Below are 12,890 nucleotides of genomic sequence, written 5' to 3' on the forward strand. Positions count from 1 at the left end.
CTTCAGGAGTTAATAGAGATGAGGTCTTGCTGACGTTGGCGGATCTGAGCCGAGCAGCAACCTTGCACAGACTCAGTAACTTCTGTCAGGTCAGTTAGTAGGTCTGAGTCATTTGCCGGAATAAATGATCAGCCCTCACGACTCCTACACTGCACACTAATCAGTGAGCTCTCCATGTGTTGGTATGAGTGTAAACATCCACCCTAGCTGTTTGTATTGCTACCAGTCATCATGCTAAGCTAGGCTAGCCACATTCTTACTACTGTGTGTGTGTGTGTGTGTGTGTGTGTGTGTGTGTGTGTGTGTGTGCGTGCGTGCGTGCGTGCGTGCGTGCGTGCGTGCGTGCGTGCGTATTGGTTAAAGTCTGTGTTTTTACCTCTGGGCTTACAGAGCTGAGGACGGTGGGAGGAGGGGGAGTTGAGCAGGGGGGGACAGCCATCTGGTTTATAGCATCCTCATTTCTAAAGAGAGAGAGAGAGAGAGAGAGAGAGAGAGAGAGAGAGAGAGTTCAGTTTTGGAGGTAGACAACACACACATGTATCTCTTCAGAGAGGATCTGATGGAGTTTATATTTAATGCAGCTACACACACACACACACACACACACACACACACACACACACACACACACACACACACACACACACACACACACACACACACACACACACACACACACACACACACACACACACACACACACACCTGTTTATCTCATTTTTAAAATGTATTTGTATTCTTCACAATGACACCATTCTCCATCTCTATGTGGAATATCCAAGGTATACATTCTTCTCTGTTTGGACAGAGATATAGAACAGATGAATTTAAAGAGAACACACAAAATGTAGACATTATTATCCTCCAAGAGACCAGGGGGGTGTACTACGAAGCAGGATGTTCTCTTAGCGGCTAAATTCAGGGAAAACTCCGGCTTTCCGGTCCCATGAAGCTGGTTCTCTTTTTAGCAGGCTAGATCTCCATGGTAACTTATGCTTAGCGGCTAACCTGGTCGGGACCAGGTTAGGTTGCAGGCTAAGAGATCAACTCAGTGAAAGCACCGCCTGCTGACCAATCAGAGCTCAGTGTGCGGAGTTTAAAGCGATCAAGTCATATCACAGGAGAAAGGAAATACAGAAAAGCTGCCGTCGCAGGAAAGACGGCCGGCAAAAATCACCGACTGTGTGAACGTGAACATTAATAGAATATCACCTCCATCTTCAGAGCAATCTGACTATTATAACATTAGCGTTAAGAAAGCTTACTGAATATCGGCCACAACATAAGTAACCGGATCAGAGCAGTGGCGTAGCCAGGAATTATTGTGTGGGTGGGCCTGGAGAAATGTAGGTGGGCCAGGGGGAGACATATTAAGCGTGGGGTCTGAGCTGAAACTTCATTAATGATTTTAATGATTTTTTAATGCACTAATAGAACATAAGCATAAATTAGCAGTGAAAACAAAAACATAGGCACGGCGGCCTCAGAATGTGTGTAAAACTGACATCCACATAGGGATGGCTATCGTTAAGGCTTTAACGGTACTACTACTTTTATCGATAGCGCTTACGCTTATGCTCCAGGTTCAGTACCAACCACATCATAAAGTACGCGGACGATACAGCAGTGGTGGGACTCATCAGGGACAACAAGGAACAGGCCTACAGGGAGGAGGTGAAACATCTGACAGACTGGTGTAACACCAACAACCTGATCCTGAATGTCGATAAAACAAAAGAGATGATTGTCGACTTCAGGAACAAAAAGCACCCACCACTCCACATCAACGGCACAGCAAGTGAAGACTACAGGCAGCACCAAGTTCCTGGGGGTGCATATCACAAGCAGTCTGACCTGGTCCACTCACACTACATCACTATTTAAGAAGGCACAGCAGCGCCTACACTTCCTGCGCAGCTCCCCCCTCCCATCCTCACCACGTTCTACAGAGGAACCATAGAGAGCGTGCTGACCATCTCCATCTGGTCGAGAGACTGCAACGCCAAAGACTGGAAGTCTCTGCAGAGAGTGGTCAGGACAGCAGAGAAGATCATCGGAGTTTCTCTCCCTCCCATCAGAGACACCGCTCAGAAACACTGGCTGACAAAAGCCCAGAACATTTTTAAAGACCCCACTCATCCTCACCATGCTCTGTTCTCCCTGCTGCCCTCCGGCAAGAGGTTCCGCAGCATTAAGAGCAGAACAGCAGATTCTGCAATAGCTTTTTCCCCAAGCCATCAGACTGCTGAACAGCAAGCAGACCAGTAACATAAAGATTACATTACGCTGTGTAAAGGGCACATATTTGTTATATAGTATGTCTATTTTATTTATATGTATAGTAAGTCTTTATATTTTAAACGCACACTTTATCTTTAATTGTATCAGCACCACGTCACTATTATTTATTTATATGTACAATTTTAGCAAGTTTTTATATTGTCCTGTTCCTGTAAGCCAGTACAACGAAATTTCGTTTTAATAGTACACTCTGTGTCTCGTTGAAATGACAATAAAGTATGTCTATCTATGTCTTATCGATCCGGTCCTTTAACATTACTTTTATCGGTTCTTTTGGAGAAAAAAATAAGGTAAACTAACTAAACAAATTGTGAACAAAACTAACATTGCTTTTTATTTAAATTAAATACATAATATTTCACATCAAAAGAAACAACAATGTTTTAACAAATCATATTAAATAATGTGATGACAGAACTGTAAACAGAATAGCTGAAACTTTAACAAAATAAATAACTCAGTTACCTCTAATCATAACCCATGTTTGTATAATGTAGTTAACTCTGTGTGTTGCTGCTAGCAAACATAACACCTGACGTGGAAACGTTCCTCGTGGATGGAGCTACAGAGCTGCTAGAAAGACAGTGGAACCCGGTGCATTCCTCCGTCTGGATGTGGAGCACTTTTGCTAAATGTTTAGACAAATTGCTCGTGTTACCGCCCTCACATGATAAACTCTTATTCCACTTTTGATAACGAGTATTGTCCACATAGACACGGCTATAGTTTAACCACACCTCGGAGCGCGTTCTCTCCGCCATCTCCTCCGTGTGTGTGTGTTGCTGCATGTTGTAGCAGCTGCGTGTGTGTAAACTGCCCCGCCCCCTCTCACACAGACGGGGGCGAGATCTCTTAAACGGAGTTGGCGACACTTAAACTGCAATGTAATGTTTGTGTAGCAATAATACATACAACATGTATCGGGGGCACAGGTTGTTTATCCTTGACAGTCGCACAGTGGGCACACACTGAGTGTTTTCATATTCAGCAAATGTGCACACGCTAAACTGCAGACCTCAAGATGAAATAATACTTTCATTCACTCACGGCAAAAGTTACTTTACTTACTATAAAAACTCACGGTAAAAAAATGCACTCCCTATTCCATTGTCATGAAGGTGGAATCTAACTATATCCAGAATACGTTTTATTGGATCCAGGCAAGAAAGATGTTTATTTCTGCTGTAAAGTTGGGCATTTTAACATGGGGGTCTATGGGAATTGCTCCTTTTTGCATCCATCCCCTGTCGGCCACTAGATGAACTGCAGTTTGTGGCACTTCCTTCTGGGCTTCCCGGCTCTGCGCTATGAAGCGCTGATTGGCTGTGGGTGGGCCAGACGTGCATGTGGGTGGGCCCCACCCGGGCCCACCCACAGCTACGCCGCTGGATCAGAGTAACATTAAGTACAGTCCGCGGCATATCACTTCATAATGTATCACATATCTCCTTATCTGAGTCAGCTGAGCCGTATCTGGCCGTGCAACACTCACAGCGTCACATACTGTATGCAGAAGTATTATTTTAAGCAACACATAAGTTGACGAAACACTCGAGACAAATGTAATGAAAGTCAGATGGTGTGTTAGACGGGCAGTGATATCATGAACCTGTTAATGTACGCATTCAAACACTTGTTCTGCTCCAGCTGTGTTCACCTTGCAGGTGCAGCTCTGTGGCTTTGATCCTGATCAAGTGTTTAAGTCATGGATGTTTAAAGTTTAACTTCTTCATATGTCTAATATTATAGTTGACTTTTCATTCAGGAAGTATGACACTGCGCTGTCAGTGCGCTTCTCCATGTTTGTGATTGGTCGAATGCTCCAGATACTAGGGCTGTGCATCTTCACTGGTCTCACGATTCGATTCGATTACGATTATCCTGTCAACGATTCGATTCGGTTCGATATCCCGGTGCATCACGGTGCATCACGATTCATACCAATGCGTTGCATCCTCAATTTTCTATATTACTGCACATGGCTTATTTTTCATCAATGCATACATGCAGTAAATACATATGAACTCTCTTTTTATTATTTAGAAAGTGCTTCAGAAATCAATTACATAAATGTCTTGACATTAATTTATAAACCAAAATAAATGAATTGTATAGGTCTAGCCTCCGTGTGTGAAGTTGTTCCATTCTCAATGTCCTGAATGTGGCATCACACACAGGACTTGAGTCTGAACACAGCAGACAACAGGAGTATTTACAACAGCATATACAAACAAAAATACTGCATGTGGGTGCACACTTACATTCTCTGTCTTACTGTTACATAAATCCCATGAATGTATGAGATTAAATTAGCTTCATTATATCTCAGTGATTAAGTGAATAACAACGTTTCTATCGGGTCACTATCAGCCTGTCACTCATTATTTTCAGGGAGGGGGCGGGGCTTGGAGTAACGGAGAGGAGACGGTGATCGCGGAAGCTTTTTTCCTCCTGCCTTCACAAACTTTACACACGTATAGATCGTCTGCAAATTGCTAGAGGACATTCATACTTTGCAATCCAAGACTTAATTAAATCCACCAAAAACCTGACATGATTGTAACGCGATTATTTTTGAAAAACATAAATCCCTCCCTGTGTCTCTGAGCCGCAGCGACATGCACGGAGTGATTCAGAGCGGGTCCTGCTGTTGTCGGTTCTGGACTGGTGTTCTTGTGTTGGTGGATAAAGCAGACTGCTCCGTGTTGCTGTGCCGCTGTCACGTATGTTCCCTGATCTCTGCGTCACCGACCGATTTGATATTAAAGTGACAGAAAAAACGTTATAGTAAAGCCGCGGCCGGAAAATCAGGAAGCAACGTTACTACTCTATAACCGATTATCTTCCGTCACTGCATCGAGACCGAATCGTCCACGTCCGCATCGCAATGCATCGTAGAAACGATTATTTTCAACACCCCTACCAGATACCACCCCTTTCATGTGAACGCGCACCTAACTAGATAGGACACGGCTGCTTTGAGCGATCCACTTGATAACCCGCGTCGTAGGAGAGTTTAGCGAGAGCGCGTATGTTTTGGATTAGGCCAACCGGCTAACTCAAACATATCAGGTTAGGTTGAACCAGCTTCGTAGTATAGGCCCCTGGTGTAGATCTGATTCCAACATCCACTGTCCCCCAAATTACAAACAAATTATTCTGCCCTCGATCAAAAACCCAGCAATTAAAAAAGGGAGAGACTCAGGAGGCATTATAATTTGGCACAAATTCGAACTCTCAAAATATATAACAATAATAAAATCCGAGCCCTCCCACATCTGGATTAAACTATCCAAAAGCATCGCATGTACAGAAAATGATTTGTTTTATGTACAATATATGTTCCTCCGAGTGACTGTCCTTACTACAGCGAGGAAATATTCCCACACCTCCACACCCAAATCTGCAGATTTCAGGCCCAAGGAAAAGTGTTGATCTGTGGAGACCTCAACAGGCACACACACAGGCACGCATACACACACTCAGTATAAACACATGTACGCTCATGTTTCATTATGTTCAGCGTCTCCCTGACAGCTGGAGAGGAGAGAGGAGCCGAGAGAGAGAGGAGCAGAGAGAGGAGCAGAGAGAGAGAGAGAGGAGCAGAGAGAGAGATACACACACAGGATCTGCTTTTCGTTGGTCCTGTCCTGTTGTCTGCGGAGGCCCACTCCCGTCTCAATCTCAATCTCAATCTTTATTTATTTATATAGCACATTTAAAACAACCTTCGGCTGACCAAAGTGCTGTACAGGGCAGGCAGTAACTACAATAGTGAATAGCCCAATGGGAGTACGATAATAAAAACAATAATTAAAAACATAATAAAAAGCACAATAAATAGAAACATAAAAAATAAAAATAAATAAATAAATAAAAAAACACATACAAATATAAAAATGTAATGCTCAACTAGTATTAAAAGCCATTGCAAAGAGGTGAGTTTTTAGCTGGGATTTAAAAAGTTCAATAGACTCAACAGTCCGGATATGTGCTGGGAGGCTGTTCCACAGTCTGGGAGCTGCAACACTGAAGGCCCTGTCACCTCTGGTTTTTTTCCTGCTCCGAGGAACCACCAACATATTCTGCTGAGCTGAGCGCAATGCTCTAGCAGGAGCATGGCGGTGCAACAACTCAGACAGGTAATGTGGTGCCAGTCCATGCAATGATTTAAAAACAACAAGTAAGTACTTGAACTGGATCCTGTGACTGACAGGAAGCCAATGAAGGTCTGCCAGAACGGGTGTGATGTGGTCATAACGTCTCTTCCCAGTAAGAAGGCGGGCAGCCGCATTTTGGACCAGCTACAGGCGACGGATCAAGCACTTGTCAACACCAATATAGAGGGAGTTACAGTAGTCTAAACGAGACGTGATAAATAAGTGGATTAGCTGTTCAAATTCCTTACTAGGAAGATAGGCTTTTACCTTCCCCAGAAGCCGCAGCTGGAAGAAGCTTGTCTTGACAACTGAGCTTATCTGTTTGTCAAATTTAAAACAGTTGTCAAAGATGACTCCAAGATTTCTGACAGAGGGACGGCTGTAGGAGGCTAAGGGGCCGAGCACACTATTAAAGCCATCCAGGAGTTCAGACTGTCCAAATATTATAATCTCTGTCTTCTTTTCATTTTCTTTTCGTCTGTTGAGTGCGGCTGTGCTTGGGTGGTTTCCCCCCGACGAAGACGTCGCGAGGAGACGGAGCGGCTCCACCGGCTGCTGCCTGCTTCCACCTGTCTGGTGTCTGTGGTCTGCAGAGACTTGCTCCTACCTGTGGAGTGCGGCTGTGCGGAGAAGGATTTTTGCCCCGAGGACGTCACAGAGAGACGGAGTGGCTCCACGCTTCGGACTGGGGCCTGCTCCCGTCGGGCGTGTGCTGCTGTGCGGAGGAGGATTCACCACAGCTGGGGCTGGCTACGGTGTGGCTGAGGAGGAGGGTTCTTGCCCGGGGAACATCGGAGAATGGCACATGTCATGTTTCTGCTGTGCCTGTTTGCTGTTTTGGACTGTGGGAAGATCTCTAGTAATCCTGAGAGGTCTACGGGATTCGGGTATGTTCTGCTACCCGCGGTGGGCATCCCCTGCGGAGGTTCATATGTGCTGCACAAACAATTGCCGGTTGCCTTGTCACGGACAATCTGCTCGACAAAATATGTTTGTCTTTTTTGTTTGCCTGCTATGATGGTTCTTCAGGACTGCTTCTTAAGCTCTAGAGAAGATGACGGTGTATGTGTGTCGTTTAAGAGGAAAAGATGCCTGTTTTTGTTGTTGTTATTACTGTCAGGAAATGTACAATCTAACCCTAGTCCGCCCAGTAGTAGTAGTCAGATCGCTACTCCTGCTGATTTTAAAGCTTGGTCTGGGTTGGGTTTCATCCACTTGAATGTGCGCAGTCTGTTAGGTAAACTAGATTTTGTCCGTATCTGGGCGAGCTCGACTGACGCTGACGTCATTGTTTTATCAGAAACATGGCTAAATAAATCTATTTTGGCCTCTGACATTGCCTTAAATGGTTTTAATGTGTATCGTACCGACCGGCCTAATAAAGGTGGCGTTGCCAGTTATGTTAAGAATAAGTTCAGTGTAACCACATTAGTTTCCAAATCGATCAGTAAGCAATTTGAATTTTTAGCCATAAATATAGAAGTGGCAAAGGGTCAACAGGTCATGGTAGTGAGTTGTTACAGACCCCCCTCAGCTGTCAAAGACTCCTTGTCTTCACTAGCAACTCTTTTATCACAACTAGACTACAAGGAAATAGTGCTACTTGGAGATTTTAACTGGGACTGGTTAACTGCAGTGTCAGAGGATTTTAAAAACCTTTGTATCTCTTTAAATGTTACTCAGATTGTTGACAGTCCTACTCGCCCTAACATTAAGTCCCCTAATAAATCCTCCCTAATCGATCTAATTTTAACTAATGTTCCCCATAAATATTCATCTGTGGGAGTATTTGCAAATGATCTGAGTGATCACTGTGTTGTAGCCACAATTAGGGACACTAAGGTCCAAAAGGTTAAACCTCGCATTATCATCAAGAGAGACATAAAACATTTTGTGGAGCAGGGTTTTGTGCATGATCTGTTTGATTTTGATTGGGGTAAAATCGATCTGTGTGCTGATGTGGAAACCGCATGGTCTTATTTTTATCTTGGTTTTATGGAGATCATTGATAGACATGCACCCCTGCGTACATTTAGAGTAAAGGGACGAGACAATCTTTGGTTTTCTGCTAATCTGTCCAGTCTCCTTCATGAGAGAAACAAGGCGTGGGCAAAGGCTAGGAAATCAGGCTCAGAGGTAGAATGGCTGCATTTTAGGCAGCTAAGAAATAGCTTCACTTCACATATCAAAAGTGCTAAATCAAAGTACTATCTGTCAGTAACCACAAAGAATCTGAAAAATCCTGGAAAATGTTGGAAAGCCATTAAATCGTTATCCACCGGCGATATCCGTAATGAGCTACCTCCGTGCATTACCATAGCATCTGGCACTATATCGGACAGGGCTACTATGCTAAATTGCTTTAATGAGCATTTTGTGTCCTGTGGTTATCTATTTGATTGTGTCACTAACTCTGCTTCTGTGAACACTACAGGATGTGACTCTGAAAAACGTGTGCTGGAAAACCCTTTTAGTTTTACCCCTTTTACTGTTGATGTTGTTCGTGAAGCTTTAACCAAGTTAGATCCTAAGAAACCGGCTGGTCCGGACAACGTAGAACCTTTCTTTTTAAAGATAGCTGCAGATTGTATTGCTCCACCTCTCACTACTCTTTTTAACCTCTCCCTCAGCACTAACACAATTCCAAAATTGTGGAAGTCAGCGTATGTCCTGCCTTTGCTGAAAGGAGGGGAGGCCACCTTATTAAATAACTATAGGCCAATCTCTAAGTTGTCAGTTCTGGCTAAGGTTCTTGAATGCTTAGTGAGTGAACAAGTAAAGGAGTTTTTATGTAACAATGACATCCTGTGTAAACATCAGTCAGGATTCAGAAAGCAACACAGCACCATCACTGCCACAATGAAAGTGGTGAATGATGTATATTTTAGATAATAAGCAGAGTTGTGCAGCTCTATTTATTGACCTTTCAAAAGCATTTGACACCGTCGATCATCACATTTTAAAGCAGAGGCTACTCAGTATAGGCATGTCCAGCCATGCAGTGGGTGGTTTGTAAACTACCTCTCTGAAAGGTCCCAATGTGTTCACTTTGATGGGCTGTCTTCTGAGTGGTTGAACATTGCAAATGGTGTTTCCCAAGGTTCTGTTTTAGGTCCACTTTTATTCTCCATCTACATCAACAGTTTAGGTGAAAATGTGGATGAAGCTACTTTACATTTTTATGCGGATGATACCGTGATGCAGGGGCGGACTGGGTGAGGTCCACCACCTGCCCACACCCCCTGTTAAATTGTCTCACCCACATTGAGGATGCTTCCTACGCCCATGTTTTATTCCATGTGTCAAGTCAGGCAAATTGGGTCCAAATGTTATTGCATCAATGATCTGTTAACATTAAAATCACTAAATATATGCTGTAACTATTTTGCTCTAGGCAACTCAAGGGCTCAGGTAATGTGATTACTATATGAATAATGGTCCAAAATAACATTAAATGCATAGGGTTTTTTGTTAAGTAACATACTTTCGTCGCCGGCCGGCCGATACATGCCGCGCATTAAGTGGGCCTGTCTGTCAATTAATCCCTGGGCCACATTTTTCCCCCAGTCCGCCTCTGCCGTGATGTACTGTGCAAGTGCCTCCATTAAGGAAGCTGATGTTAAATTACAGGCTGTTTTTAACATTATTCAGACTCAGCTCTCTGAACTAAAGCTTCTTTTAAATGTGGATAAAACCAAGGTAATGCTCTTTTCTAAAGCTAAAAAGACACCAGAGCCTGTTTTAGATATTGTAACTAAGCAAGGAATACAACTTGAAGTGGTTACCTGTTACAAATACCTTGGTATCTGGCTTGATGATTGTCTCTCTTTTAAACGTCATGTCAATAACCTGCTTAAAAAGCTGAGGGTTAGACTAGGTTTCTTCTACAGGAACAAGTCCTGTTTCTCGCTTGAGGCCAGGAAAAGGCTCTGTGACCTTTGACCTGAGCTGGACTATGGGGATCTGATGTATATGAATGCACCTGCCAATTGCCTGGCCAAGTTAGATGCTGCGTATCACAGCGCTCTGAGATTTGTGACAAACTGTAAAGCACTAACCCATCACTGTACCCTGTATGCAAGGGCTGGTTTGCTTTCACTAACTGTACGGAGGCTCAGTCACTGGTACATGTTATATACAAAGCCATGCTAGGGAAACTTCCATCTTATATCTGCTCCCTGATCTCACGGAGAATTGTAAGTGGCTACTGCCTGAGATCGAATGCTGTGGTTTTCTTAAATGTGCCAACTGCTAGGACTGTCTTAGGGAAGACAGCTGTTAGATGCACAGCTCCTCTGTCTTGGAACAGTCTGCAAATTAAATGGAAACTGAAAAATCTGGTGCCACTAAATGTTTTTAAAGCTCGGTTGGATGCTACTCAATCGGAAGCTATTGGTACCTGCTTATGTGGATAATTATGTAAATGATGCTGGATGATGTCCTTTTGTTGTTCTGTTTATGTTTTTATGTTTCATGTGGAACTACTTGAGCAGGTCTCCCTTGAAAAAGAGATCAATGATCTCAATGGGATTTATCTGTATAAATAAAGGTTTGAAATGAAATGAAATGAGAGAGAGAGTCGAGAGAGAGAGAGAGAGAGGAGCAGAGAGAGAGAGAGAGAGAGAGGAGCAGAGAGAGAGTCAGAGAGAGGAGCAGAGAGAGAGAGAGAGAGGAGCAGAGAGAGAGAGAGAGAGGAGCAGAGAGAGGAGCAGAGAGAGAGAGAGAGAAGAGAAGAGAGAGAGGAGAAGAGAGAGAGAGGAGCAGAGAGAGAGAGAGGAGCAGAGAGAGAGAGACATCTTACATAAAACTGGTGTACAGTTGCATTATGACATGACATGGCAGCTGCTACACTCTGTATCAGGGTTTACATTTGATGCGTAAATGGTAGCTTATTAATATTGCATAGTTTGAGGGTTTTCATGTGTCTGTTTGTTGCACATTGGTAATACTGAAGAGTATCACTGTAACCGATTTACTATGTCATTTACTGCATTTCTTTATTTTTGACTATATATATTTATTTTTGAATAATATCTCTATACATTTTTGTTAATTACAACACAACAGCTCAAACTTGACATGACAAGTAAGGTGCATAGGTAGGAGTAAGAAATACAAATAATAAAAAATACTGGACAGTATACGGATCCCCAGTCCCTACCATTCTCTACCCATAGGAGAGAGGCAACAACAAAAAGACAAATGAGATAATATTTATTATAGTAAATAGTTAAACATTTTTAAATAAGTACATAGAAGCGATAGGCTGAAGGAGGAAACTCGTAATATAGAAGATGACAGCGTGGGTCCAATATAGTCCAAGAAAGGGGCCCATACTTTATGAAAAGCGTCCACTGAACAATGAATCATACATGAGACGTATTCGTTAGGGATACACTCCATTACAAGAGTATGCCACACTTTATTTGTTGGAGCAACATCCTTGATCCAAAACAGTCAAATATTTTTCCTAGCGGCAAAGGTCAATAAGCTAGAGAGTTCTTGTGTTTGACATTTGTAATATGACCATCTGGAAGACCAAGCAGGAGGCACATAGGAAGACCACAAATAATAGACAGTTATTTCACAATACCAGACCAGTAGTGTTCTAGCTTCACACATAACCAGAAACAGTGAATACGATTTCAGAGTTACATTTACTTCAGAGCGGAGATGCATTCATTTGTGATATGTGTGCGATGTGGGATCCAACTGTGTAGATTTGGTTCGATTACAAATAGATATTTTCCCGGCATAGACCCACACTTTCTGCCAGTCTACATTCTCAATAGAGTGGTGTAGGGATGACATATTTTTGTAGGCTGACCCGGAAGAAAGCTGCGCATGGGTTCCCTCGACAAAAAAGCAATGGGATTTCTCCATAGGGTTTTGGAATATTGTAAAAAATAAGATCTGTGCAAAACGGTCTGTTTGATAAATGCACGTTTTGTTCAGCTGGATAATATCCACATAATAATGAATAATAATACATTTTATTTTTAGGCGCCTTTCATGACACCCAAGGACACCGTACATTTAAAAAAATAAAAATAACTAAATAAAAAATAAATAAAATAAAAGCTACACTACAGTGAGTAAGCAGATTTGAACATGTGGGTTTTTAATTGGGATTTGAATAAGGTGATTGTGTCTGACTGTCGGATGTGCGGGGGGAGGGAGTTCCAGAGTCTGAGAGCAGTGCAGCTAAAAGCCCGAGCACCCATGGTGACGAGGCGTGGGGTGGGGACGGTCAGCAGACCAGCAGACCAACATGTCTTCCCTACTTTTATAATTTTCGAATCATAAATCTAATCGCCAGAAGCAAAATGCTAACGTTATGCTATAAACGAACTACAGCCGAAGGTCGCACAACTTCAACGTCACTCCAACTTAAGATCGATATTCAAAAATACAGATTCAAAATTATAC

General features: G+C 42.9%; 1 protein-coding gene across 3 annotated transcripts in view; it reads right to left on the reverse strand.

Annotated features, from left to right (window-relative positions):
- Positions 1-12,890, reverse strand: part of LOC117445051 (inaD-like protein) — a 114,284-nt gene that overhangs the window by 58,474 nt on the left and 42,920 nt on the right. For all 3 annotated transcript variants that reach the window (XM_071202959.1, XM_071202958.1, XM_071202957.1), the window contains exon 4: positions 377-461. In XM_071202959.1, coding sequence (XP_071059060.1) covers positions 377-461 — 85 coding nt within the window. The remainder of the gene's footprint in view (positions 1-376; positions 462-12,890) is intronic.

The sequence above is a fragment of the Pseudochaenichthys georgianus genome, chromosome 4 (genome assembly GCF_902827115.2).
Source record: "Pseudochaenichthys georgianus chromosome 4, fPseGeo1.2, whole genome shotgun sequence".
Classification (NCBI taxonomy): domain Eukaryota; kingdom Metazoa; phylum Chordata; class Actinopteri; order Perciformes; family Channichthyidae; genus Pseudochaenichthys; species Pseudochaenichthys georgianus.